General features: G+C 50.0%; 2 protein-coding genes and 1 long non-coding RNA gene across 6 annotated transcripts; 2 read left to right on the top strand and 1 right to left on the bottom strand.

Annotated features, from left to right (window-relative positions):
- Positions 1-1,053: 1,053 nt before the first annotated feature.
- LOC118831274 lies at positions 1,054-15,133 on the bottom strand. Its single transcript, XR_005009130.1, has 3 exons — positions 15,055-15,133; positions 1,375-1,428; positions 1,054-1,082 (listed from the first exon to the last, which is right to left on the bottom strand). It is a non-coding gene; the product is annotated as an uncharacterized LOC118831274 (long non-coding RNA).
- KIF22 (kinesin family member 22) lies at positions 3,171-15,679 on the top strand. The gene is made up of 14 exons (XM_036738516.1): positions 3,171-3,742; positions 9,545-9,740; positions 9,959-10,086; positions 10,197-10,351; positions 10,577-10,786; positions 10,940-11,170; positions 11,587-11,740; positions 11,891-12,008; positions 13,734-13,902; positions 14,168-14,330; positions 14,449-14,513; positions 15,073-15,279; positions 15,369-15,428; positions 15,513-15,679. The coding sequence occupies exons 1-14, from the start codon at positions 3,718-3,720 to the stop codon at positions 15,570-15,572; spliced, it is 1,941 nt and encodes a 646-aa protein (XP_036594411.1). The 5' UTR covers positions 3,171-3,717; the 3' UTR covers positions 15,573-15,679.
- An 853-nt stretch (positions 15,680-16,532) lies between these two features.
- On the top strand, positions 16,533-22,322 carry MAZ (MYC associated zinc finger protein). Of its 4 annotated transcripts, none has more exons than XM_036738520.1 (6): positions 16,533-16,617; positions 17,660-17,746; positions 17,864-18,708; positions 18,993-19,056; positions 19,344-19,515; positions 21,193-22,322. In XM_036738520.1, exons 1-6 carry the CDS (start codon positions 16,582-16,584, stop codon positions 21,354-21,356), a joined length of 1,368 nt encoding a protein of 455 aa, XP_036594415.1. In that variant the 5' UTR covers positions 16,533-16,581; the 3' UTR covers positions 21,357-22,322. The 4 variants fall into 4 exon arrangements, with proteins under 4 accessions (XP_036594415.1, XP_036594414.1, XP_036594413.1 ...); XM_036738519.1 differs by lacking the exon at positions 16,533-16,617 and having other exon boundaries at positions 17,041-17,746; positions 21,193-21,352; positions 22,210-22,291; XM_036738518.1 differs by lacking the exon at positions 16,533-16,617 and having other exon boundaries at positions 17,041-17,746.
- Positions 22,323-23,909: the final 1,587 nt, after the last annotated feature.

Raw genomic sequence — 23,909 nt, forward strand, 5'->3', positions numbered from 1 at the left:
TAGATAATTAGCACAGTGAGACACAGCCTTTCCGTTGCCTTATGGCTACATCAAACCACACAACCCAGGGAGCCTTATGGGTTGTTGTGAGGATCAGATGGAATAATATATGTAAAGTGCTTTGTTAACCTTAAAGCCATATGTAAAGACAGTTATTTTTAAATTGGGCAATTTCACCAGTCATGCTCCTGTTCCCTAACTTCCACCTCAGCGTAGTATGGAAAAAATGCTGGGCCTAAAGTGCCAACTCTACTGCATCTTACCTCCTGGGTGATATTGGGCAATTTACTTAGCCTCTCTTGGCCTCAGTTTCTATATCTGTAAAATGAGGAAGTTGGACTATCAGTGGTTCTCAAAGTATGATCAGGAGCCCTCTGGTGGCCCCCTGAAACTCTTGAGGTCAAAATTATGTTCATTACAATAGTAAGATATTTTAATTTCTAATATGGTAAATATCAATAGAAATAACCATATAAACAAAAGCTCTTTGAGGTCCTCAATAACCTTTAATATTTTATTTTTCATGTAAAAACAATTTTAACATTCTTTTTTTTTAATTTTTGTATTCCAAACTTTCTCCCTCCCTCTCTCCCCTACCCCCCATTGAGAAGGCAAGCAATTTGATATGGGCTGTACATATGCAGTCATGCAAAACACATTTCCACGTTGGTCATGTTGTGAAAGAAAACAGACAAAAACCAAGAAAAATAAAGGAAGTAAAGAAAAAGTATGCTTCAATATGCATTCAGACTCCATTAGTTCTTTCTCTGGAGGTGGATAGCATTTTTCATCATAAGTCCTTCAGAATTGTCTTGGATCATTGTATTGTCGAGAAGAGCTATTCATAGTTGATCATCACACAATATTGCTATTACTGCATACAATATTCTCTTGGCTCTGCTCATTTCACTTTGCATCAGTTCACATAAGTCTTTCCAGGTTTTTCTGAGATCATCCTGCTCATCATTTCTTACAGCACAATAGGATTCACAACTTGTTCAGCCAATCCTCAATTGATGGGCATTCCCTCAATTTGCAATTCCTTGCTAGGTCCTCAATAATTTTTAGGAGTGTAAAGGGATCTTGAAATAAAAAAGTTTGAGAATCACTGGACTGGATGATCTTTAAGGATCTTTCTAGCTATAAATATTATGAATCCTGACTACTATTTAGTCAGTCAACAAGCATTGACCAGGAGCAAGTTGCTCTCTTAGTCTCAGTTTCTTCCTCTGTAAATGATGTAAATCATATTTATACAACCTACCTCACAGAGTTTTGAGAAAATCATTTTGTAAGTTTCCAAACTGCTATATGAACTAGGTTTATTAAATTTCTAATATTGAAGTGGGGTATAATGGGGAAAAAAACACTCACCTGGGATTCTAAAGAATTGAGGTCCAATTGGGGCTTTGTGACCTTGGCATTGACCTGGAAGAGATGAAACATTTAGTTTTATGCTTGGTTCAACAAGACAGCTCAGTGAATGTGCCACTATAGGGAGAAGGAACTTCCTGCTAGCCAAGGCAATGCTGCTGCTGGTAACATTAAACCCAGTGGAGTGGTGGCTCTTGGCAAATCTGAGCTTGGAAACATCAATCCATTTCCCTATGAGCAGGAATGATGACAGCCAGCAAGGTGCTCTCATCCATTACTAATTACTAATGTCCTCAGCTCCCTTGATGTTACTCTAAGATGTGGAGATGCAGTTATGCTCTCCTTAAGTTATGACTTCTGATGTGCCCTGTCCCAGGCACTGGTTTAGAATAGGGCTGTCTAGGGGCAGCTAGGTGGCACAGTGAGTAGAGCACTGACCCTGGAGTCAGGAGGACCTGAGTTCAAACCGAGCCTCAGACACTGGACACATGTACCAGCTGTGTGACCTTAGGCAAGTCACTTAACCCCAATTGCCTTGCCAAAAAGCAAAAAAAAAAAAAAAAAAAAAAGAATAGGGCTGTCTCTTCACTTGTGTGATATCATTCATGTCCTGGATAGCTCACCTATTCACTGATGCACAATGATCTAAAACCACAACTTTACCTAGGATTAGACAGAAACAGAAGGACCACTGAATAGAGCACTGGGCCTGAAGTCAGGAAGACCTAAGCTCAAATTCAGCCTTAGTCACTTACTAGCAAGTCATTTAACCTCTGTCTGCCTCAGCTTCTTTGTCTGCAAAATGGGAGTGATAGCAATAGTACTTACCTCTCAGAGTGGTTGGGAAAAGGAGATATTTGCAAAGGCTTTGCCAACCTTAAAATGATATATACATCCTATGATATATACATCATTATTATTATCTGTATTTACTAAGTAAATGTGCCGGGTGCTGTACTAAGCGTTGGGGATATAAAGAAAAGCCAAAACACAGTCCTCGCTCTCAAGGAGCTCCCAGCCTAAGCCGGGAGACAACGTGCAAACAAGATATAGACCGGATAAATTGGAGATAATTAACAGAGGGAAGGCACTAGCATTAAGGAAGATGGGGGGAAGGCTTCTTGTAGAAGGTGGGTCTTTAGCTGAGACTTGAAGGAAGCTAGGAGGTGGAGACGGTGGAGAGGATCCCAGGCATGGGGGACAGACAGCCAATAAAAATGCATGGAGTCAGAAGTGTCTTGTGAGAGGAACAGAAGAGGGGCCAGTGTCACTTGATCACAGAGTATGGAGGGGAAGAGAGAAAGAGTATAATGATACTGAAAAGGTAGGGGGGAGGCAGGTTATGAAGGACTTTGAAACGCCAGAGCATTTTATATTTGATCCTGGAGGTGATGGGAAGCCTTCGCAGTTGAAAAAGAGGGTGGGGGAGGTGACAGCCAGCCAGACTTGCACTTTAGGAAGATCTCTGACAGCTGCGTGGAGGATGGACCGGAATAGGGAGAGACTTGAGGCAGGGAGAACAACCAGCAAAATTCCAAGCGTGACATGCTGAGGATCTGCTTCAGGGTGATGGCAGGGTCGAGAGAGGAGGGGCCGTGCAAGAGAGATGTTAAGTTACCATGGTGGAAACCACAGGATTTGGCAAGTGATTGGCTGGGGCGGGGGGAGGGGGACGGAGAGGGACGAGGTGAGGAGTCAAGAAGAACCCCTAGGTTTTGAGCCTGGAGGACTAGGAGCGTGGATGTTAGTGCTTTCGACATTAATGGGGACGCTTGGAAGAGGCGGAAGGGTGAAAGTGGGAGGAAAAGATAACTAGTCCTGCTTTGGATTTGCTGAACTTGAGATGCCCACGGGTCATCCGGTCTACGAGGCAGCCGAAGCGGACACGGAGATGACAGCAGAGCGGAGGAGCGATGCAAAATCCATCGAGAAAGTACAGACTGAGCGAGCAGAGAACAGGGCCTGGGGCCGTAGCTGGCTCAGCGGCTGGTAGAGCAAGTACCAGGAGCTGACAGACAGGACAGCCGCGGAAGTGCGGCCTCCACAGGGTCCCGAAGCCCCGCCAGGAGCACATTGGGACTCGAGGACTCGAAGAGAGGAGGGGCAACGCCGCTACGCCAACGCCAAAACTGCGGCCAAGCAGAAAAGGGCTCCGCCGGAAGGTGGCTGGGGACGACCCCACCCCTTCCGGCGCCTCAACCGGTCTGACGCTCGTCATTTGTCGAAAAGACCGGAGGAGGCGGGGCCGCCGGGGAATTCGAACGCCGGGAGGGACCAGCTCTGTGGAAGAGGAGTTGGGTTGGGGGTGGGGCCGGCGACGGCGGCGGAGCAGAAGCCTTAGAGATGGCCGTAGCGGCTGCTGCTGCAGGTAGGGGCTCTCGGGGCAGCTGCGGTCCGAGGATAGCCCTCGTTGCCTCAGCAGAGGTTTGCCTCTCCAGGTTATCCCTTTGAGGTTTCCTGTGCTGGCGGGCGGGATGGGGGATGGGGAGAGGGGAGGTGGATTCGGTCCCGCGGTGCAGGCGCAGGCGCAGGAGGAGCCGTGCGCGCTGCTTCCGGCGCCCCCAGATCCTTTCCCTTCGCTCTTTTCCCCAGGGTGGGGAGGAAGAAGGGTCAAGGTTGGAAGATGCTGGGAAGGGGGAGAGGCGCAGAGAGAAGAGAGGGCAGGAGGAAGGAGAAGTGAAGAATGGGTTATTGATGTCTCCCCTCGACGGGCCTGAGACTCGAAAGAGGGACCTCTATGTCTCCTCAAAGGAAAGCGGGGTTCAGGAGTTGGGAATCACGGATTAGACGAGAGCTAGAAATGAAACGGAGGTGAAGAAAAAGGGTCTTGGAAATGGAGACTAATGAAAGATCTTTTGTGGGACAGATTGGGGGGAGAGGGCAGAGAACGAGTGGACTGAGGACTCAATGACAAACTTGTCAGTCTGGAAGCGTTGTTAAGGGTCTCCTATGCGTCAACCACTGTGTTAAGTGCCAGAGATACAAAGACAAGCGACAGCCCCTGCTCTCAACTGTCTAATGGGGAGACGACATGAAAACACCTATGTCCAAACAAGATATATGAAGGATAAGTTGAAGATAATCAGTGGAAACTAGTGATGGTCAGATAGTTTATATTGTCTCTACGCAAAAGCAAAATAGTCCATTTGTCGGGGTTTTAAGTTGTCATAGATGTAACACTTTAGAGGATTACTCTTAGCATCACAGGGTGATAGAGATGAGGATCTGAGGCTCAGAGAGGTTTAAGTGACTTGCCAAACACAGATGGTGACAGCTGGTGTTCTTTGTTCCTCTTACAAACTCCTAACTGGTAGGGTACCGTCTCCTAGCTTGACTCCCTACCACAGACATGCAGACCTTTTCAATTAGGGACCAGTGCTTTCCTTAAGCCTTCCATCACACTCTGATCGTTTCTACTGATCACCTGTAACATTTATGTGTTATGTATCATACAACTTATTTAATTATATTCTGTCAGGTGCTGTTTATTCTTTTGTCAGTAGACAAGCATTTATTAAGTGCTTACTATATGTCAGGTTTATATATGCTTATTGACTCTAAAAACTAGACTTGTACCTTGAGAGAGACCTGTAGTATAATGAAAAGGACACTGAACTTAGCCAGATATCAGGAGGCTGAGCTTACAGTCCTGGCTCTTAATCTCTAAGATTTCTTGTATCTCTTAAAAACAAAGCAAAAAGACACCTGATATCGACAGTGTCTGAAAGAAAATATGTTTCATTCTGCATCTTGGGTCCTTCATCTCTATCAAAAGGTGGGTAGCATCTTTCATCATGAGTTCTCTGAAATCATGATTAGTCATTATGGTGATCACGTTTCAAGAGTGTTTGTCTTCCTTTATATAAATTTATTTGCTTGTATAAATTTCACTCAGCATCAGTTCATAAAAGTCTCTCCAGGTTTCTCTGAAACCAGCCCTTTCATCATTTTTTAAAGCACAATAAATTTCCATCACATTTTTATACCATCACTTTTCCATCCATTCTTAAGTTGATGGGCACTCCCTCAGTTTCTACTTCCTTACCACCACAAAGAAGGACTATAAATATTTTTTGTACATCGCTACTAAGAGTTTGTTTTGCTTAGGATTAATCCTTTCCTTAATCTACCCTTCTCTGTTTTCCCTCCTGTTTCTTTGTTGAGTGAAATGTACCTCTGTACCCAACTCTATGTGTATGTGTATTAACGCTTCCCTTTGACCAGTTTAGATGAAAGTGAGATTCAGGTATCAGCTGCTTCCCTCAACCCTTTCCTCCTTGTTTGTGTAGACTTATATTTGTGCACCCTGATTATGTGAGATAATTTTCCCTGACCTTTCCCTTTCATCCCTTCACCCTGCTACCATGTTCCTCTTCCCTTCTCTTTTCATTCGTCTTTCAAGATCATCAAGACATAACAGAACCAATCACAAAACCTCTTTCTGTGACCCCTCATGATAGGGTTCAGAGGGAAGTCTTTGGGGTTGTAATTTTTACTTTCTTAGATCCTAGGTGAAAGGGAGTTTGGGAAAACTAGTTGTTTGGGTTCTGGAAAGGGAAGAAAATAAAGATAGGGAGGTGAATAAGTAATGGGCAAGGAGGAGCAACAATTTTTTTTTCCAATAAACACTTGGGGGTCAATTAACAATTACATTAATAAATACTTCTTGATTGATTAGTTTTTTCCAGCCCTTTGTTTTCCTATTTTGTCCACAATGGGGCAGCTTAGCAGAGTAGACAGGGAGCCATCTACAGAACTGAGAAAACCCAGCTGTAACAGTACCAGCTGTGTAGCCCTAAGCAATTGACTTAATCTGTCAGTGCTCTAGGAGTCTACGAAATAGGCAGCTTAGCCACTAGGCAGCTACAGGAATGGCACGTAGAGCAGTGGATGTCAAAACTGGAGTTCAAATCTTGCTTCTGCCACTTCCTAGTTTTTTCATCTGAAAACTGGGGATGGTAATAGCACCTACTTCACCAGATTGTTGTGATGATCAAATGAGATGATTAAGTACTTTAGCAAACCTTAAAGTGCTTGCTATTATTAGCTATTAAGTTGCAGAGAAGGTATAGGTATGTTTTGGTAGAGGAATTTCTTGTACCAATGAAGTCACAGGTCCAGTCCCCTATTTTTATTTTGCCCCCATAGCCACCCCATGAAATAAAAGGGTGGTGAAACTGAGAAGTGACTTGCCCAAGTTTACACTTCTTTTTTTTTTTTGGCTGATTCCCCAAATGGGCCCAGTTCAATCAAACTCTTTGGTGTATATTACCTAGTGGATAAGGGGCTTCATCACAGGAGCCCATCAATCCAACCATCTTTCTTGGTACTTGCTAGGTCCCAAAGGGCAAACCATATCTTCTTCACCTCCTAACACAATTAGGATTAGTGTCTTATGGTTTTACACAGCACTTTCCTCACTGTTACAATATGATATGTACAGCGTAAGTGTTATGATACCCTTTTTCAACATGAGGAGACTGAAACTCAAAGAGGTATTGGTGCTTGTCACATAGTTATTGTTAGTCAATAAATCTGAATCCAGTCCTTCTGATTCTAAGATCAGTTGTTTTTCCACTACACCACACCCACATTCAATAAAACCTTCACTAAAGACCTAACCTGATTCCTCATTGTGGTGTGGAGGTAGTCCTAGGTTCTTGAAGGCTATGCCAGTGGAATACGAACTCTGATAGATCCTGCCAAGCTGATGGGTAAAATATGATATCCGACAACCACTGTAATCAAGTTCAGAGAGGCTCAGCTCCAGAGTAGTCACAGAATGGATTTTATTTTGATCACAAAAAACTTTTAAAGAGCATTTAAGTTATAGAATGGTTATAATTTGCCTTAGATTTACCTGTATCAATAAAATTTTATCTTTCAAGGAAGAAGTATTACCCTAAATTTAAGACACTGCATGGCCAGCAGTGTCTTAAATAATCAGTAGCCAATAAACATTTTAAAGTGCCTACTGTGTGCTAAACAGTGGGGATACAAATACTGAAAAAAAGTCCCTGCCCTCAAGGAGCTTATAATCTAACGTGGGAGGACAATACACAAAACAAAACTGAAAAGCAAGGTGGGGAAGGGGTGGAAGGTGAGACTGGTGAAGCCAAAGATGACCAAAATGAATGTATAAATACAAGATTCTTTCTCTTGCCCACTGCTCCTTGGGATCTTTTAAGAGGTGAAAGGCATATCAAGCCATTCTATTCCTTCTTAATAACTCTCAGGCAACATAGATTAGTAGAAGGAGCATTAATTGCTAAGCCAAAAGATCTTAGTCTGAATCCTGACTGATACTTGATGGCTATTTGATTCCTGTAAATATGGAAAACAGACAATACTTGCATTGCCTATCTCACAGGAATTTAGTGAAAATCTAATAAGATGATAGACATAAGAGTATGGTTTTGCTTGCAAAAATTCCATATAAATGGAAGACATTTCAGCTAGAGTCAGAAACAAGATGGTATACCTGTGGGACTATTTCTCAAGGACACTGGCTGCATATATTGGTAATTCTGCTGTTAGGAAGATAGTGTTAAGTATTTATCATCCATAAATATGTTTGTATTTCCTTTTCACTATATACTTGAAGACTAGAGGGTACAAGTAATGGTGATGTTTTCTTTTGTTAACCTCATCTCTATCATCTAACTGTTGTAATGTTTCTTGTTTCATTACTTAAAAGATTGTTGCCCACTGAAAAGAAGGCATCTTTGACTTTACTTAGTCATCAATAAGAATTCCAATTTTTATGTTTTCATAGTCATAGAATGTTAGAACTGGCATGAGCTTTGGATTAAAATGTTAGAACACATCTTTCCTCTTTGTAGAGAAGTGGGAGATTGTGGGTATGGAATATGTGGCATGTCGTCAAACTTGATTATTTTGTTGGTGGCTTATGCTGTTTTTCTGTATTATAAGAGAAAATTCAGTGAGGAAAGAGAGCATATTTTTGAGAAATGACTATGATGTTAAATCAGTTTTAAAATGGAGGAAAAAAATACAATATTGCCTTAGAAACTATGTGGTTAAACTTCACTTTACAGACAAGGAAACTGAAGTCCCAAGAGGGGAATTGATTTCCTTTATATCACAGACCTGATTTTGAAGCAGAGCCAGTACTCAAACCCAAGTCTGACTCACAGTCCAGTGTCCCTGCCGCACCATGTTGCCCAGCTCCTGACCAGAGGGAGCTAACACAATTAAGGGAATGATATAAGATAGTCATGTAAGTGCACGTTTAACATTCTGTAGTATCACAAGGAGATAGGGATGTTGGAAGGAATGCTGCAGGGCAGTGAAGCAACTTGGAGACAGCCATTATAAGTATCAGAGCCAGAATGCAGACTCAGCTCTTCTAACTCCATATCTACGGCCCTTTTTAATCATGACTGCTGAATACTAGCTGCATGACAGCTGGCATGTTATTGTCAAATTACTTCATGATGTTTCCTTATCTGTAAGATATAAATTATATTTTCTCCTTTTTATTATGACCTTTAATATCAAAAACAAACATTTCAGTGTATAAAGAAATGTGAAATTGAATTGTTTTATACTTTAGCCACTGCCTCCCTTCATAGAATTCCCAAATCTGTATTCCTCTTCTCACCTCTCTCCTGAGCCCTAGGTGATTATCTTCAACTGCCTGCTGGACATCTTCATCTGGATGTCACATTGGCTTAATTTCAACCTATCTAAAACTAAATTTGGCTTACCTTCCTGACTTCTTCCATGGCTGTTTCTAGCTACTCAGGTTTAAAATTTCAACATCAACTTTGATTCTTCCCTCTCCTTTACTCTTCAAATACAACCAGTAAATAAGTCCTGTTTTCTGCCTCCCCAGGCTACCCCAAACTAGGTTGTTTTTCATCCTAACATACCTTTCCCACCTCATCTCCCACTATGCCTCTATATGCGCCTTACTCTGCAAAATAGGCTCCTTGACTATTCCCCAAAAGTATCTTATAATTTGTATCTTTGCTTATATGTCTGAATAGAGAGAAATCTTAGAGGTCACACAGGGTAAGCCCTCTAATTTTATAGCTAAAGGAACAGGCCCAAAAAGGGCATGAAGACTCAGCCAAATATCAAAAGGCAAGTTCTGGGAGAGAACATTAAGTCTCAGTATACTAATGTTTCATCTTCTCTTCTTTAGGTGCTACACGTAGCCAGCTGAGCAAAGGCAGAACCAGTCGGCGACCTGCCATAGCACGAGTACGTGTGGCTGTGAGGCTTCGGCCCTTTGTGGAAGAGGCCAACAATACCAGTGAGAGCTCCTGTGTACGAGGCCTGGACAGCTGCTCCTTGGAGATTGCCAATGGGAGAAATAGTCAGGAGACACTCAAATACCAGTAATGTCCCTGGGCCCCCTTCTTTATCCCACTGCTTCAGAATCCTTAGGACCCTTACGTTGGCATCACTTGTGGGGACTGCTTTGTTGACCATGTTTATTGCTGCTCCTCATGCACATGTCCCTGCTGCCATTGCCATCTCTGTGCTCTAGGTCCTAGGCCCTCTTCCTTCTGTAGTCTTGACTGGCTTGTCCAATTCCTATCTTTCTGGTTTACAGGTTTGATGCCTTTTATGGGGAAACAAGCACCCAGCAGGACATCTACGTTGGCTTTGTCCATCCGATCCTGCGCCACTTGATGAACGGACAGAATGCCAGTGTGCTTGCCTATGGTCCAACAGGCGCAGGTTAGGGAAGGGTAGAATGGGTCCAGGGCTTTGTGCAGAGGGCAAGAAGAGATAAGGAGGCTATCTGAAAGCCAGTAATCTTACTGTTTCCTCTTGTTTTCTTCCTACAGGGAAGACATACACAATGCTAGGCAGCCCAGAGCAGCCTGGCATTATCCCTCGGGCCCTCAAAGATCTCTTACAGCTTACCCGGGAGGAGGGTGCTGAAGGGCGACCCTGGGCCTTTGCTGTCTCCATGTCCTATTTGGAAATCTACCAAGAGAAGGTGAGGCTTCCCCTGAATCAGAAGAGATTAAGGCCAGAATTTGAGACCTAAACCTTTGGGACAGGTAGAATTCAAGAAGGGTTTCTTGAGGGAAGAGAAGGAGTGGTTGAGTGGGAAACTTAAGATCTTGTTCAGAGGAAGTGGGTTAGGATGGTAGTGAGGCCCAGCTGTAGAAGGTCAAGATGCCGCATATAAAGGATTCTACCTTGTTTTTGTGTTTCCCAGGTGTTGGACCTGCTTGCCCCAGCCTCAGGGGACCTAGTGATCAGAGAAGATCGGTGGGGGAACATCCTGATCCCTGGGCTCACCCAAAAACCCATTGCTTCCTTCACTGACTTTGAGCAACACTTCCTGCCAGCCAGCAGAAACCGGACTGTGGGAGCCACCCGGCTTAACCAGCGCTCCTCTCGAAGCCATGCTGTGCTCTTGGTCAAAGTAGGTTTGAAGAGAGGAAGGCTCGAATAGTGTTGTCAGCATGTTGGAGGTTGAAGGATCCATCTGGGTTTTAGATGGGTGGTAAGAGGTAGAGGCAGCACAGGAAAAAGGTGCCTCTGAACTTTCATTCTCTCAGTAACCTCTCACACACAGGTGGAACAGCGGGAACGCATTGCCCCATTCCAGCAGCGGGAGGGGAAGCTCTATCTCATTGACCTGGCTGGTTCAGAGGACAATCGGCGTACAGGCAACCAGGGCTTGCGACTGAAGGAGAGTGGAGCCATCAATGCCTCCCTTTTTGTGCTGGGCAAGGTGGTAGATGCATTGAACCAGGGCCTGCCTCGTGTTCCCTACAGGGACAGCAAGCTTACTCGACTGCTGCAGGTTAGGTTGCTCTGGGATGCAAGGGTCCCTGGTATTGCCATTCTAACAATGTAAAAAGGAGGCAGTCTGATTTCTTCCTGAGGGACAAAGGTTCTCAGTTCTACTAAAAAACCCTTCTATATGTATAGCACTTTGTAGTTTCACATTCTCTCTCTGAAGGTCACAGTAACTCTAAGATAGGCAGGCCAAATGGCATCCCCATTTTACAGCTGAAAAAAAAGATGCTCAGAGATTAGGTAACTTGTCAGTAGAACCCAAGTGTTTCAACTCCACTATGCCAAGCTGAGGATTGAGAATGGCCAAGGTAGAGGGGAGGGAGTGGGATGGTGACAGCAGCTGTACCTTTGGAAATAGGAGCACACCATGGTTGAAGATTGGGTACCTGGGTCCCAACTCACTTTCCCTGTCTTCCTTAGGACTCCCTCGGAGGTTCAGCTCACAGTGTGCTCATTGCTAATATTGCTCCAGAAAGGCGCTTCTACCTAGATACAGTCACATCACTCAACTTTGCCTCCAGGTCCAAAGAAGTGATTAACCGGCCATTCACCCATAAGAGCGTTCAGCCTCCTGGTGAGAAGGGTATAGTAGGAGAGGGACAAGAAAGGAAAAGGAGGGAAGAGCCTCAGATCAAGTATTGTGATATCTGTAGTCTTGCTGAAGCTGCTGGAAGCAGAGACAGACAGATATGATATCCATTTCACCATGTTACTTTTATCCCAGTGAAGTCAGCCCAAAAGGAATCAATGGACCCTCCAGAAGCAAAGAGGGCCAGAAGCCAAGAAGAATTGGAGGATGGGACAGGTAGCCCAGAGCCCCCACCTAGCTGTCCCAAACACAGGTGAGACAGAAGGGATGGGGCATCCATTTTGTCCTCCCTCCCTTAAATATCCTCTCTCCCACATAGACAGCAATGATGTGTTCTGGGCAAGTTTCTTCCTAAATAAGAACAGTACAATTTAGGGTTAGAATTGGTGCATATATACGGGCAGACATACTACTGATTGTTAAAGCAGAGGGTGTGTGTGTATGTGTCCACCAAAAAGGAATTTGAGCTATGGCCCTGAGAACATACCCCAACTCTCTTTATCTGTCCTACCCTGCCATGGCATTTAGGCATTGAAAGTAACATCCTTGAGTCAGCTGTCTCAAGAAGTATTCAGGGATTAGTCTGGACACAAGTTCCATTCAGGTTTGAAGTTAGAGATATTAGGTCCAACAACTTTTCCCATGGCTTACCCACACAGCAAAGTGTGACTTTGCAAGGGAAGCATCTAATCCTAAGAATTCAGAGAACATTGAGAGGAAAGTGCATATAAACTAGAAAAGGGCAAGTTTCATTTCCCCTCCAAAGATGGAAGGAAAAAATAACCCTGGCTCAGTAGCACAACTATTCAGAGCCATTCTAGTCTCAGGCTCATGAAGTGGTCAGCCCTAGAAATGTTAAAGTAGTTAGTAAAGCTAATATAGCTTGCTTAAAGCCCTCTTTACATACTTTTTATGTGATCTTTACCGTAGCCTTATGAAGCAGACAGGGCAGGTGGTATTATTGCCATTTTATAACTGAGGAAATCAAGGCCTCCAGAAATCATAATGACATGCCAGAGGTCACATAGCTAGTAAGTGCTAGAGCCTTTGGTTGAAGTGCTGTTCCCACTTCTTCAGGTAATCAGCCACTTCTAGTAATGAGAGCAGCACTGGACCTGGCCCTAATTCTCTAAAACGCCTTGCTTTGAACTGTCCTGAAACCTTTGATTGCTGTCATAAGCATCAGCTGACCCTTTAGCATAGCCTTTGTACCAAATACTTGATGGCCAATGGATTGTACCAGAACATTGGGCTCAGCAGCCGAAAGGGCTTCCTATCCAAGAGCAGCCCAGTTGTACTGAGGATGAAGGAGCTGTCAGTCATTCCCCAGTGCTGAATGAGCCTGAACTAGGTACAGAATCTCTGGGCTGGGCATTGTAAAACTGGACATGAAATAGAAAATGGTTCCTGCCCACGCAAAATTAAAGACGTGACAGATAAAAGAAAAATTCACTATCCCAGTAGGATGCTATTTTTCCTTGTTCTCCCAAATGAGTTGTCTAAAACCCCACACTGCTCTCCCCCTTTAAAAACCAAACCTCAGTGTCCCTGCACTGCCCTCCTACTCCACTCCCCTGTCATCAGCAACTTAAGGTCCAAGTGACTTATCTGGTATTTCTGCTCTGGGTGGCCTGACTGATGCATTACTTCACAGGGCCTTTGTATTGCTCTTCCCAAACATCAAGTCCTATAAATCATAAAGTCCTTAACCACTCTAGCTTTTGATAATTTTATCCATGTCTTAATTCCTGTAGTGATTTGTGGTGTTTGCACCATTCATTATGGCACAACATGTTTTGTCTAGGGTTTGGGGTTACCTTTTTGTGGCAGTCAGGATTCAAACCAAGATTTCCAGAGTCACTAGAATTTGTTATACCTACTGCATTGTGGGAAGATGGGGAATTGACCTATGGGATGTAGTTAGTTGTTAAATGATGAAAGAGAAGGAAGGTAGAAGTGAATTCATTTATCCTCTTAGCCCCCTGAAGCAACTGAATACTCTAGAACCAGCTGTGCAAGAGCGCCTGCTAAACCTGGACCGAATTCTAGACTCCCGGGGGAGCCAAGGGACTTCAATCTTAAGCACACCACGAAGAGAGCGAACAGCCCTAGAAAAGGCTTTGAAAGAGAAGGACTCAGAGATTCAGGTACAGAGCAGAGAGAATTCAAGGCTGGGCTGAGACTCTCCTTACTTTTATGCTCCTGCCATGTGTTTCTTTCCTACCTTCTTGCCAGCTCCCTCATCCCGGACCTTGATTCAGACTCCATCCCTCCCTAGCTGTACAGCCAGGAACTTCCTATCTTAGCTCTTCTTGTGACATCCTATTCTAGTCCCTTAGGAAACAAATCTACATTAGGCCCTCAGGTGCTTGATACAGACTAGATCACCTTTTTTTTCACTTATTCCCACAGAGGCTGAAGGAAAAGTATAAAGAGCTGGAGGCCAACAGACTGAATCAAAGGCCCAAGGAATTGGAGGAAGAAGAGAATGGCCCCCTGGCCCCACCTTGCCCCTTTCCCTCCCAGAAAGTCCCCATGACCAAACCCCTGAATAGGGTTGTACCCTTTCAGCAAAGTAAGGAAAGGGGGAAGGAGTGGGGGGCTAGAAGTTCGGGGGGGGGGGGACAAGGGAAACTAAAGGGGAGATTGGGGACTGCTTTGACACAATTATTGCCTCCAATCCTCACCTTTAGTTCAGGAACAGACAACATCCCAAAGCAAGACCCATGTCCTGCAGAAAGAAAGCCAGAAGAGGAAGGTAAGACAACCTGGATGGTTGGATGTGCCCCACCTGTGTCTGTGAGTGAAAAGCTAACACTTTGTTTGGCAAACCTTTGTCATTCGACTGTCTATGGAGCTTCTTAAGGATATGAGTAGCCCCCAGCTCTGGGAACTACAACCTAGTTGGCAGAGGTGAAAAATGTAAACATAAGAATTAAACACTAGATGAGGTCTACGATAAAAGAGATCTCAGGAGGTGGCATGTAAATAATTGCCAAATGGGAGGTACTCTCAAGTGCCATGGGAGCTCCGAGAAAGGAGAAAGCAGAGTGGGCTAGAACAGCCAGCTCTGAAAGGTTTCCTGGAGGGTGGTACTTGAAGGATGGGTTGATTTAGGATAGGTCTGAGGCTGGGGTGGGAAGGGATAGGGTGTGTTCCGGCAACAATCAACCCTGTGCCAGAGAATAGTGGGATAGGGATGAGGGGAAGCGAAGGCTGGAGCTGGCCGGCCCCTCCACGTGGTGCCTGCTGCCTACCTGCAGCCCGCAGGGAGCCCCTGGAGATGATCCCCCACATACCCTCCTCTCTCCGTCCAGCTGCAGCAGGAGGAGCAGGCTGAGGGGCTCCGCACCACCTTGGCGCTGCTGCAGGTGCCCCCAGACCTCCTGGCGGAGAGCCGCAGGAGGATCCTGGACCTGCTGAACACGGGCTCGGCCAAGGAGCTTCGGAGGCTGCAGCGCATTGGAGAGAAGAAAGCCCAGCTCATCGTGGGCTGGCGGGAGCTGCACGGCCCCTTTGCGGAGGTGAGGCGGGAGCCTGGGGCGGCCCGGGAGGACCGAAGGACGGGAAGCGATCCTTTCCGAAGGCAGTGATGCTCTTCTCTCCCCCGCAGGTGGAGGACCTGGGGCGGGTGGAAGGTATCTCCGAGAAGCAGGTGGCCACTTTTCTGAAGGTACAGGGGAGGGCCGGGGTGGGGGGGGGGGGGGTGGAGCTGGGCCCGGCAGGGGCTCTAACTCCATTCGCTCTCCTTTTCCAGGCCAACATCCTGAGCTTCGTCGCGGAGTGCTTCAGTGCCTTGCCTCGGCAGGACGCCTGAGCGCTGCAGCCGCCGGCTGCTTCTTGGCCCGAGGAGCCCCTGCACTCTGTCCGTGTTTTAGGGGAGGGGGAGGGAGGGTTTTGTAAATAGAGTATTTTATCCAGTCGCCTCTGCCTGATTCTTGGGGGGGGGGGGGCGGGAAGCTCCCGGGGCCCGCCATCTGCGCATCTACTCCCGGCTGGTGGGGTGGAGGTGGGGGTGGATGTCGTCGCTGTGTACTAGCTAATTACTGATGATCTATTGTCTAACATAATTTAATATTCTCCCCTTTTCTGTAGGGGAAAGTAGTCCCTCTCCGTAAAACGAGTGGGGAGGGCCAACAGCCGCCATCTTTTAGGGAGAAGAGGGGGAGGGGAAGAGCGACAATTGTAAATAAACTCCTAGGGGGAGGGACGGTGGCCGAAACGCGGCAAAATACTTTTGTGAGGCCTGGAGGGCGACGACCGTTAGGCGCGTGCCTAGGATTTTCTCCGCCCCTCCCACCACTGCGCGCGCGCCCAAGCTCCTGGTTCAGCAAAGGCAGCGACATTACGCGCGTGCGCGCGGAATAACGGCCGCTGGCGGAGAGAGGAGGGGGGGGACTCGGTAGAGGGAGGGGGGAGCCGCCCCATCCCCCGCGTGCCCACCACCTGCACCATCCTAGGCCAATCAGCTCCTGTCTTGAGGGTCTCGCGCTAACGGAGGCTGGGGCAGCTGGGTGCCTCCCCTCCCCCTCCCCCTCCCGCCCGTGTCCCTCTCTCTCTTCCCCCTCCCCCCCGGACTCGCGCGCCCGCGCTCGCGCTCGCCCGAGACTCCGTGTGTGTGTCCTCGCGCCCCCCTCCCGCCCGCTCGCCCGCCCTCCCCGCGCGCAGTGTGTGCTCCGCTCCCCCCCCCCATCCTCCTCCTCCCATCCCTCCCGCCCCGCGCGCCTCCCGCCCGCCCTCCTCCTCCCTCTGGTCCCCCCTCCCCCCACCTCCTCCTCCCGCCCCGGGGTGAGCGCGAGCCGCCTCCCTCCCTCCCTCCCTCCGCCATGGATCCAGGCAACTGGAGCAGCTTCATCTTCCAGGTAACAACCCCCCTCCCCCCACCCCCCCACGCCTTCTCCTCCCCCCCCACCCCATCTCCCTCCCTACACCCCCCTCCCTCCCTTCCGTTCCACCCCCCCCTCCGCGCGCCCGGTGCGCGCGCAGCTGCCCCCCTCCTCTCCCTCCCTCCCTCCCCGAGGCGCAGAGAGGGAGCGCGCGCGGCGGGGGCAGAGGCAGAGGCTTCTCCCTCGCGCTCCCCCCTCCCCCCACCCACCCCGGGGATTCCAACCGCCGCAGCGTACCGGGCGCCCAGCCCGCCGCCTCGCGCCGCTTCCCGCGTCGTCTCGCCCTCCATTCCCGCTCCCTTCCCGGGTCCTGCCCCTCGGCCCCGCCCCCCCCTCGGCTCCTGCACCAGCTCCCGCTCCCCACCTGAGGGGACTTTTTCCCCCTCCCGCCTAGGGGGCGTTGCCTCTCTCCGCCTCAGCCTTCCGAGCGGGTGGGGTGGCAGTTGGTCCTCTCGCCTTCTGGGAGGGGATGTGGATGTGACTGTCCCCCAGCCCCCACTGCCCGGCGCGCTCCCTCAACAATGAGGGGAGGCGGCCTCCCCAGGTCAAAAACGATTGTTCTCTTGCAGTGAGGAGAGTGGTGTGCCACTGAGGGGGGTCGGGGGGCTGACCCCACAACCCCGGGCTTCTCGCCGCCACCACCCGGCTCTCGCTGGCTTGCCTGTCCCCTCTTCCGGAGCATATTGCCCTTCTGGCCACTTTTGAGGCCATTTATGGGGCCATCTCCCCCCAAGGGGCTCTGACCTTTCCCCCCAATTAAGGGGACGGGCACTTTCATGAGGATTACTCTCTTTTTTTCAGTTTTATTGTTTATATGACACTTTTAATCCAGGGAGCTCCAGAACCTGTTTTAAGGGGTCGTTACCCCAAGTACTCTTTCCCTCTCTTCCTCACACCCCACTGGCTGGAGGCCATGTTTCCTGTTTTCCCTTGCACCCTCCTGGCCCCCCCATTCCCTGTATTGGGATTGGATTCCAGGGGGGTTGGCAATCTAATGAACTCTTTTCCCCCACCTCAGGGTCACGCCCAGAATCCCCTGCAGGTCGGGGCTGAGCTTCAGTCCCGGTTCTTTGCATCCCAGGGCTGCAACCAGAGTCCATTCCAGGTGAGTACTCTGAGTACCATGTGGAGGTTGGGGGATGAGGGGGTACACAGGATAGTGGGTTCTGGGAAGTCATCAAGGAGCGGGACACCCATGTCCCACACGTTCTTTCCCTCTCAGGCTGCCCCAGCCCCCCCACCGACTCCTCAGGCCCCATCCGCCGAGCCCCTCCAGGTTGACCTCCTCCCCGTCCTCGCCGCAGCCCAGGAATCTGCTGCTGCTGTGGCGGCGGCAGCCGCGGCGGCGGCCGCAGCCGCTGCCGCCCCCCCAGCCACTGCCACAGCTTCCACGGTGGACACGGCGGCCCTGAAACAGCCCCCCGCGCCACCTCCGCCACCCCCTCCGACCTCCGCGCCAGCTCCCGAAGCTGCCCCTCCAGCTACAATCGCTGCTGCTACTGCCACGGCTGCTGCTGCCCCGACCTCCACGGCCGTCGTAGCTCCTGTGGCTACTGCTCTGGAGAAGAAGTCAAAGAGCAAAGGGCCGTATATCTGTGCCCTCTGTGCCAAGGAGTTTAAGAACGGCTATAACCTTCGACGGCATGAAGCCATCCATACGGGTGCCAAGGCCGGGCGGGCCGGCCCCGGTGCTATGAGGATGCCCACCATGGTGCCCCTCAGCCTCCTAAGTGTGCCAGCGACACTGGGCGGAGCTGGCGGGGGTGGGGGCGAAGGGGGCGCCGGGGGTGGAGGGGCCGGAGTTGGAGGCGGCGGAGTGGTCACCACCACGGCCTCCGGGAAGCGGATCCGGAAGAACCACGCGTGTGAGATGTGCGGAAAGGCCTTCCGTGACGTGTACCACCTGAACCGGCACAAGCTGTCACACTCTGACGAGAAGCCGTACCAGTGCCCCGTGTGTCAGCAGCGCTTCAAGCGCAAGGACCGCATGAGCTACCATGTGCGCTCACATGACGGCGCTGTGCACAAGCCCTACAACTGCTCCCACTGTGGCAAGAGCTTTTCCCGGTGTGCACAGGGATGGGCCACCCACGAGGGGGGAGGGACAGGTGCCCATCAGGCAAAGAAGGCGTCCACGGATGGGGGAGGAGACGAGGGAGCTTCAACGTAGTGAGGGCGAAAGGGACCTCGAGAACAGGAAAAAGGGAAGAAGCCCTGCATGGGGGAGGGACTTCCTGGGTAAATACCATTGCTGGACTTTCTGATGGGAAGACACAGTCCTGAGTAGGGGAAGTGGGATCACCCCCACTTTTAAGGCCAACTGCCTAACCCCTTCCCGTACACATTCCCAGGCCAGACCACCTCAACAGCCACGTCAGACAGGTGCACTCAACAGAACGGCCCTTCAAATGTGCGGTATGGAGACCTCGATGTACTGCTATTTTTTTCATTGTTTAAACCCCTTTATATCTATCCAGACTCAACTTCTCAGACCTCATTCTCAGAATTCTTATTTCTATTAGGCCTTTAATTCAATTCTTATTCCTCTTAAAGGTTTAATTTTTTCATTCCTATTTGCCTATGGCTCTAAGATCCCATACTCCACATTTCTGGGGCTTTGACTTCATTCTGCCCCCCCATCCCCAGTACTCAAACCCTCTCTTGAATTGCTCTTAACCTCTCCTCTGACTTCTCTACCCCAGACATGTGAAGCAGCATTTGCTACCAAGGACCGACTTCGAGCACATACGGTGCGGCATGAAGAGAAGGTGCCATGCCATGTATGTGGCAAGATGCTGAGCGCAGCCTACATCTCTGACCACATGAAGGTGCACAGCCAGGGGCCTCACCACGTCTGCGAGCTCTGCAACAAAGGTAGGGAGTTGAAGGGGCTGGAAGCAAAAGGTTCACGCTACTGTTGAATTCCATAATAAAGCTATAGATCAGCAAGGCTCTAACAGCAGAGGGGAACAGTTTCCTGATGTATGGTTCAAAGGATCAGTTAGTTTCCCCTTGGAAAAATAGAGTGCAGCTACATTTGGAGAGAGACACAGTAGCTTACTAAAAGACTGAAGTTAGTAGAACCACGTTTATACTATCAGAGAGAATACACAGCTTATCACTAAGAAATTGTGCTCCCATTTTCTAAATCTTAGTGAGGAAAAGATAGGTGGGATGCAGTTACCTCTGGAGAAAAAGCAGCCAGGTAGAACAAATTTCATGGGAAATTGGGAACTGGTTTCCCTCGGTGTTAAGAAACAAAGGATACTACTGCTTCTGCAAAGGGATACACTGAGAACAAGTTAACTGGATATAATGGGTCAAATGCAACAAATAGTGTTTGTGGAAGGACACGTCAGGCAGAGAATACTAAACCCACTGGGTGACAATAACTGTAACTGCAATGGTGGGGGATGGAAGAGCAAAGACCTGCATCTTTAATAATGCAGGCAGCTCTGGGGAGGAATGTTTGTTGAGCAGAACAAGCTTCCTTTAAATGGAGTAAGTTTCCTCAGTAATTGGGAACTAAAATTGGGGGGGTTGGGGGACACAGCCGTCTCTGGGGAAGGATACATTCACTTAGAAAATATGCCCTGAGCAGCTAGGAATCCTGTCTCCTGCCATCTCTGGAGAGGGCTTTGCCAGTTGGGAAGAATAAGCTCTATGGGTCCTGGGGAGAGAGATCACAGCTATCTCTGGGTAGGAATATCTGCTGAGTAGACACAGTTCTAAGTTTGGGGAGTGAAAAGAGAATACCACCTCTGGGCAGAAGGGCAGATCACCACCTGAATAGAAAGACATTCCCCAGGTTGTTGGGCATAGCCGAGTTCCCGACCTAGGAGAACATCCCCGTCTCCGGGGTCTCCGCTTAGCTGACCCCTGTCCCTGTCCCCATCCCGGTCACCCCGTAGGCTTCACCACGGCGGCATACCTGCGCGTCCATGCGGTGAAGGACCACGGGCTCCAGGCCCCCCGGCCCGACCGGCTCCTGTGCAAGCTCTGCAGCGTGCACTGCAAGACCCCTACCCAGCTGGCTGGCCACATGCAGACCCATCTCGGGGGGGGCGCACCCCCTGTCCCCGGAGACGCCCCCCAGCCACAGCCGCCACCGCCGCAGCCCACCTGCTGAGGGGAATCCCTGCACCCACCAGGCAAGGCGAGGCGCACGGCTGGTGGGGCATGGGGGTGAGGGGTGGAAGGGGATCAGAGGACCCTAGGGGTAGGATGAGGGTGCTTAGGAAGGCCCAGAGGGGCAGGTTAGGGTCAGTAGGGAATATAGGTTAGGGAGGAACTTGGGGTAGGGAGGGCCTTTGAGGAGAACTTTTGAAGTATCTCCAAGGGAAAGAAGACAGGCTGGAAAGAGAAATCCCCAACCTTTGGAGAGCAGGAAATGTGCAACGGCTGTGTCCCAGGGGAGGGAACGGTAGAAGAAACAGCTTCCCAGGCAGAGAGGGGAAGCAGCTACAAGGGAGAAAGATCTTGCCACAGGTTCCACACTGATAACTCTTTCTTTCTCTTTTCTCCTTCTCTTCCCCTCCCTACTTGCTGCAGGTACAGGTGAGGTCTGTCCTATGGCGGCAGCAGCATCAGCGGCGGCAGCGGCGGCGGCGGCAGCAGCAGCAGTTGCAGCAGCTACCCCCACAGCTGTGGGCTCCCTTTCTGGGGCAGAGGGTGTCCCTGTGAGCTCTCAGCCACTTCCCTCACAGCCCTGGTGAGCCCTAAGGTGGGGGTTGGGGTATAGAGGAAAGGCCTCAGTCCCCTCTCTCCTCTCCCACCCCCTTCCCACCAACTCTTTCTTCCCCCACCAACCAAGGAGCCACCAGAAGGAAGGAGTGAAGAAATGTTTTCTTAGGGGAATTCACTAGATTTTAAACATTTGTTTCTCTTCTCTCTCCTCTTCCTATATGAACCCCATTGTTCCTCTGGTGATTTGGGGGCCCCCTAGACTGATATCAGGGGTAGCAGAGGACAAACCAGCTGTCTCATTGCCCTCTCTTCTCCATCGCCCTTCCCATGCTCTCCCAGGGATTCAAGAACCTTTTCCCTTAAAGGTCCTTTTCCTTCCCACCTTTCCAATCCCCTATTTGCCTACTGTCTGCTGCCCATCCCTGGGGAGTTGGTGCTGTTTAAATGGGAGGGGCGGGGTAAGAGTGTGGAGGAAGATAGAAGGGAAATCAAAGATTCTGTCCTCGGTGTGGGGAGAAGAGAGATTTGGAAAGAAAGAGGCTGAGATGAGGGGCAAACAAGAATGGACTTAGTGTCACAGGTGGAGGTTTGTTTGGGGTCCTTGGCCCTAATCTTATCCCTCTAGAATGTATCATAAAGAAGACTGGGCAAGTAAGGGGATAAAACATTTTGGGGAGAAGGCAGACTAAGAGGCGGGACCTTGGGGGAGGGGAGTAGGGTGAGTAAAGGACAGAATGAGAGGATAAAGTTTTGGGGGTGCCAGAAAATAAAGGTGCTTCCCAGGGGGGGAATGCAGCGGCAGTATTTCCCCCATCCCCTCTCATCTCAACTGTAGTTCTGTCCTTTTTTTTATCCCTTTTTTTCCCCTCCTCTCCCCAACAGAAATTGTGGCCCTAGCCATGACATCGTGTTCCTGTGTCCCCTGCATGTTCCCCACCCTTTACCCCCTCCCTTTGCGGACCCCATTACAATAAATTTTAAACAAAAACATACCTGATTCTGGCTATTTGTCTCTTACCCCACACCATCTTAGTCACACAGACACCTACACCTGCCAACCTAGGGTCATGACACAATAGCAGCCCCCGCTGTTCTCTGTCCCTTTTCCTCCCACCCATCCAGACAGCAGAGTCTATTTCTTTCCTTACTGTGGGCCCTCATCTCAGACTCCTCAGTGGAGGACACCAGTAGCTGCAGCCCAGATGCAGGGTGGAGCAGGGAGGATCCAGTGTCTGTGGCTAGCAAGGTCCAGGACTCCTAGGTCTCTGGGGAAATCCCTGCCCTGGAGAAGCTAATGGCTATTCAAGGCTTCTGCTAGACATTTCGCGGGCTATCTGCTCCCCCCAGCATCCCTGCCTAAGGGCATATCTTGGAACCCCACCGTCAAATACCTGCAAAGTCATGTCATCGATGCAAGCTGGAACAGTGGCAAGGCTGGGGAAAGTCTGAGATCCCCAGGACCGTGGGTGGGTGGGGCCAGCGAAGAAGGGAAGTTGCAGTTGGCCCCTACGAACACCCAGTTCCTGCCTTTACCTACCCTGAAGCTCACCAGCCTTCCCTGAGGTGCTCCTTCACCACCCTTTTACCTGCGCCGCATCTCCCGACCCCTTCCTCGTCACGTCCTTCTCACTCTCTCGGACCCTTCTCTCCCTACCCTTTCCGCCTATCCCTGGTCCACCTTTAGTGAGGGGAAGGTGGACCCTTCTCTTCTTGCGCTCCCCTGTGGGTCCCTTCCCTCTCCCATCACCCATACCCTGGTCCCGCAGCCTAGCCTGTCCCCCACTCTCCAGACACAGCCCTGGGCTCCTCTCTCCTTCCCCCCATGCCAGCCTCTCCCTTCTGGTCTCACACCCCGCACCGCGGCCCTTCAAGCTGAGGGAGGGGGAAGGGAAGTTCGGTGACCGTTGGGCTGGAGGGGGGCGCGAGGGCCTAGGGGGTCGCGGGATGAGGAGGGGTGGGGGCACGAGGCAACCTGCTGGTTGCCAGGGTAACTCGGGGCCCGGACGCGCGAGGCTCCCCCGGGTCCAGGATGGGAGGGGAGGCGATGGAGAGCTGGGGGGCGGGGGCGGCGCGCGCAAGGCGGGGTGGAAGGAAGGAGGGGGGAACCACTGGCTCTGTCGCTCGCTCTCTCGCTGCCTCGCTCGCTCGCTCCCCGGCTGCTGCAGCGGCAGCGGCGGCGCCAGGAGCAGCCCCCAGGGCTCTGGGGAAAGAAGAGGAGGTAAGCGAGGGTGTTGTGGGCATGGGCCCCGGGGCCCAGGGTGGGAGTGGAAGGTGCTCACTATGTGAATGGAGGGTGCCTGGACTAATGGAGCCCCCGCGCAAGAATGCGGGGTCCCTGCGGGGGGGGGCGGAGAGAGGTACCAGGGTTCTGGATGGAGACCTGAAGGGAAAGGGTGCATGCGAAACCAAGACGCTACGGTAATGTAGAGGCACTGGGATCAGGGAGAAGCAGCAGGGAGGGTGGCGCTCCCCGGGGAGAAGGGATTGGAGAGAAAGAAGGAAGGGATTCCCCCTTCCCCAGGGGAGGGGGCTCCATACACACGCAGTAAGAAAACCACCAGTCTGAGCTGGGGGGGAAGGGG

This window comes from Trichosurus vulpecula, chromosome 9 (assembly GCF_011100635.1).
Source record: "Trichosurus vulpecula isolate mTriVul1 chromosome 9, mTriVul1.pri, whole genome shotgun sequence".
NCBI classification, from domain to species: Eukaryota; Metazoa; Chordata; class Mammalia; order Diprotodontia; family Phalangeridae; genus Trichosurus; species Trichosurus vulpecula.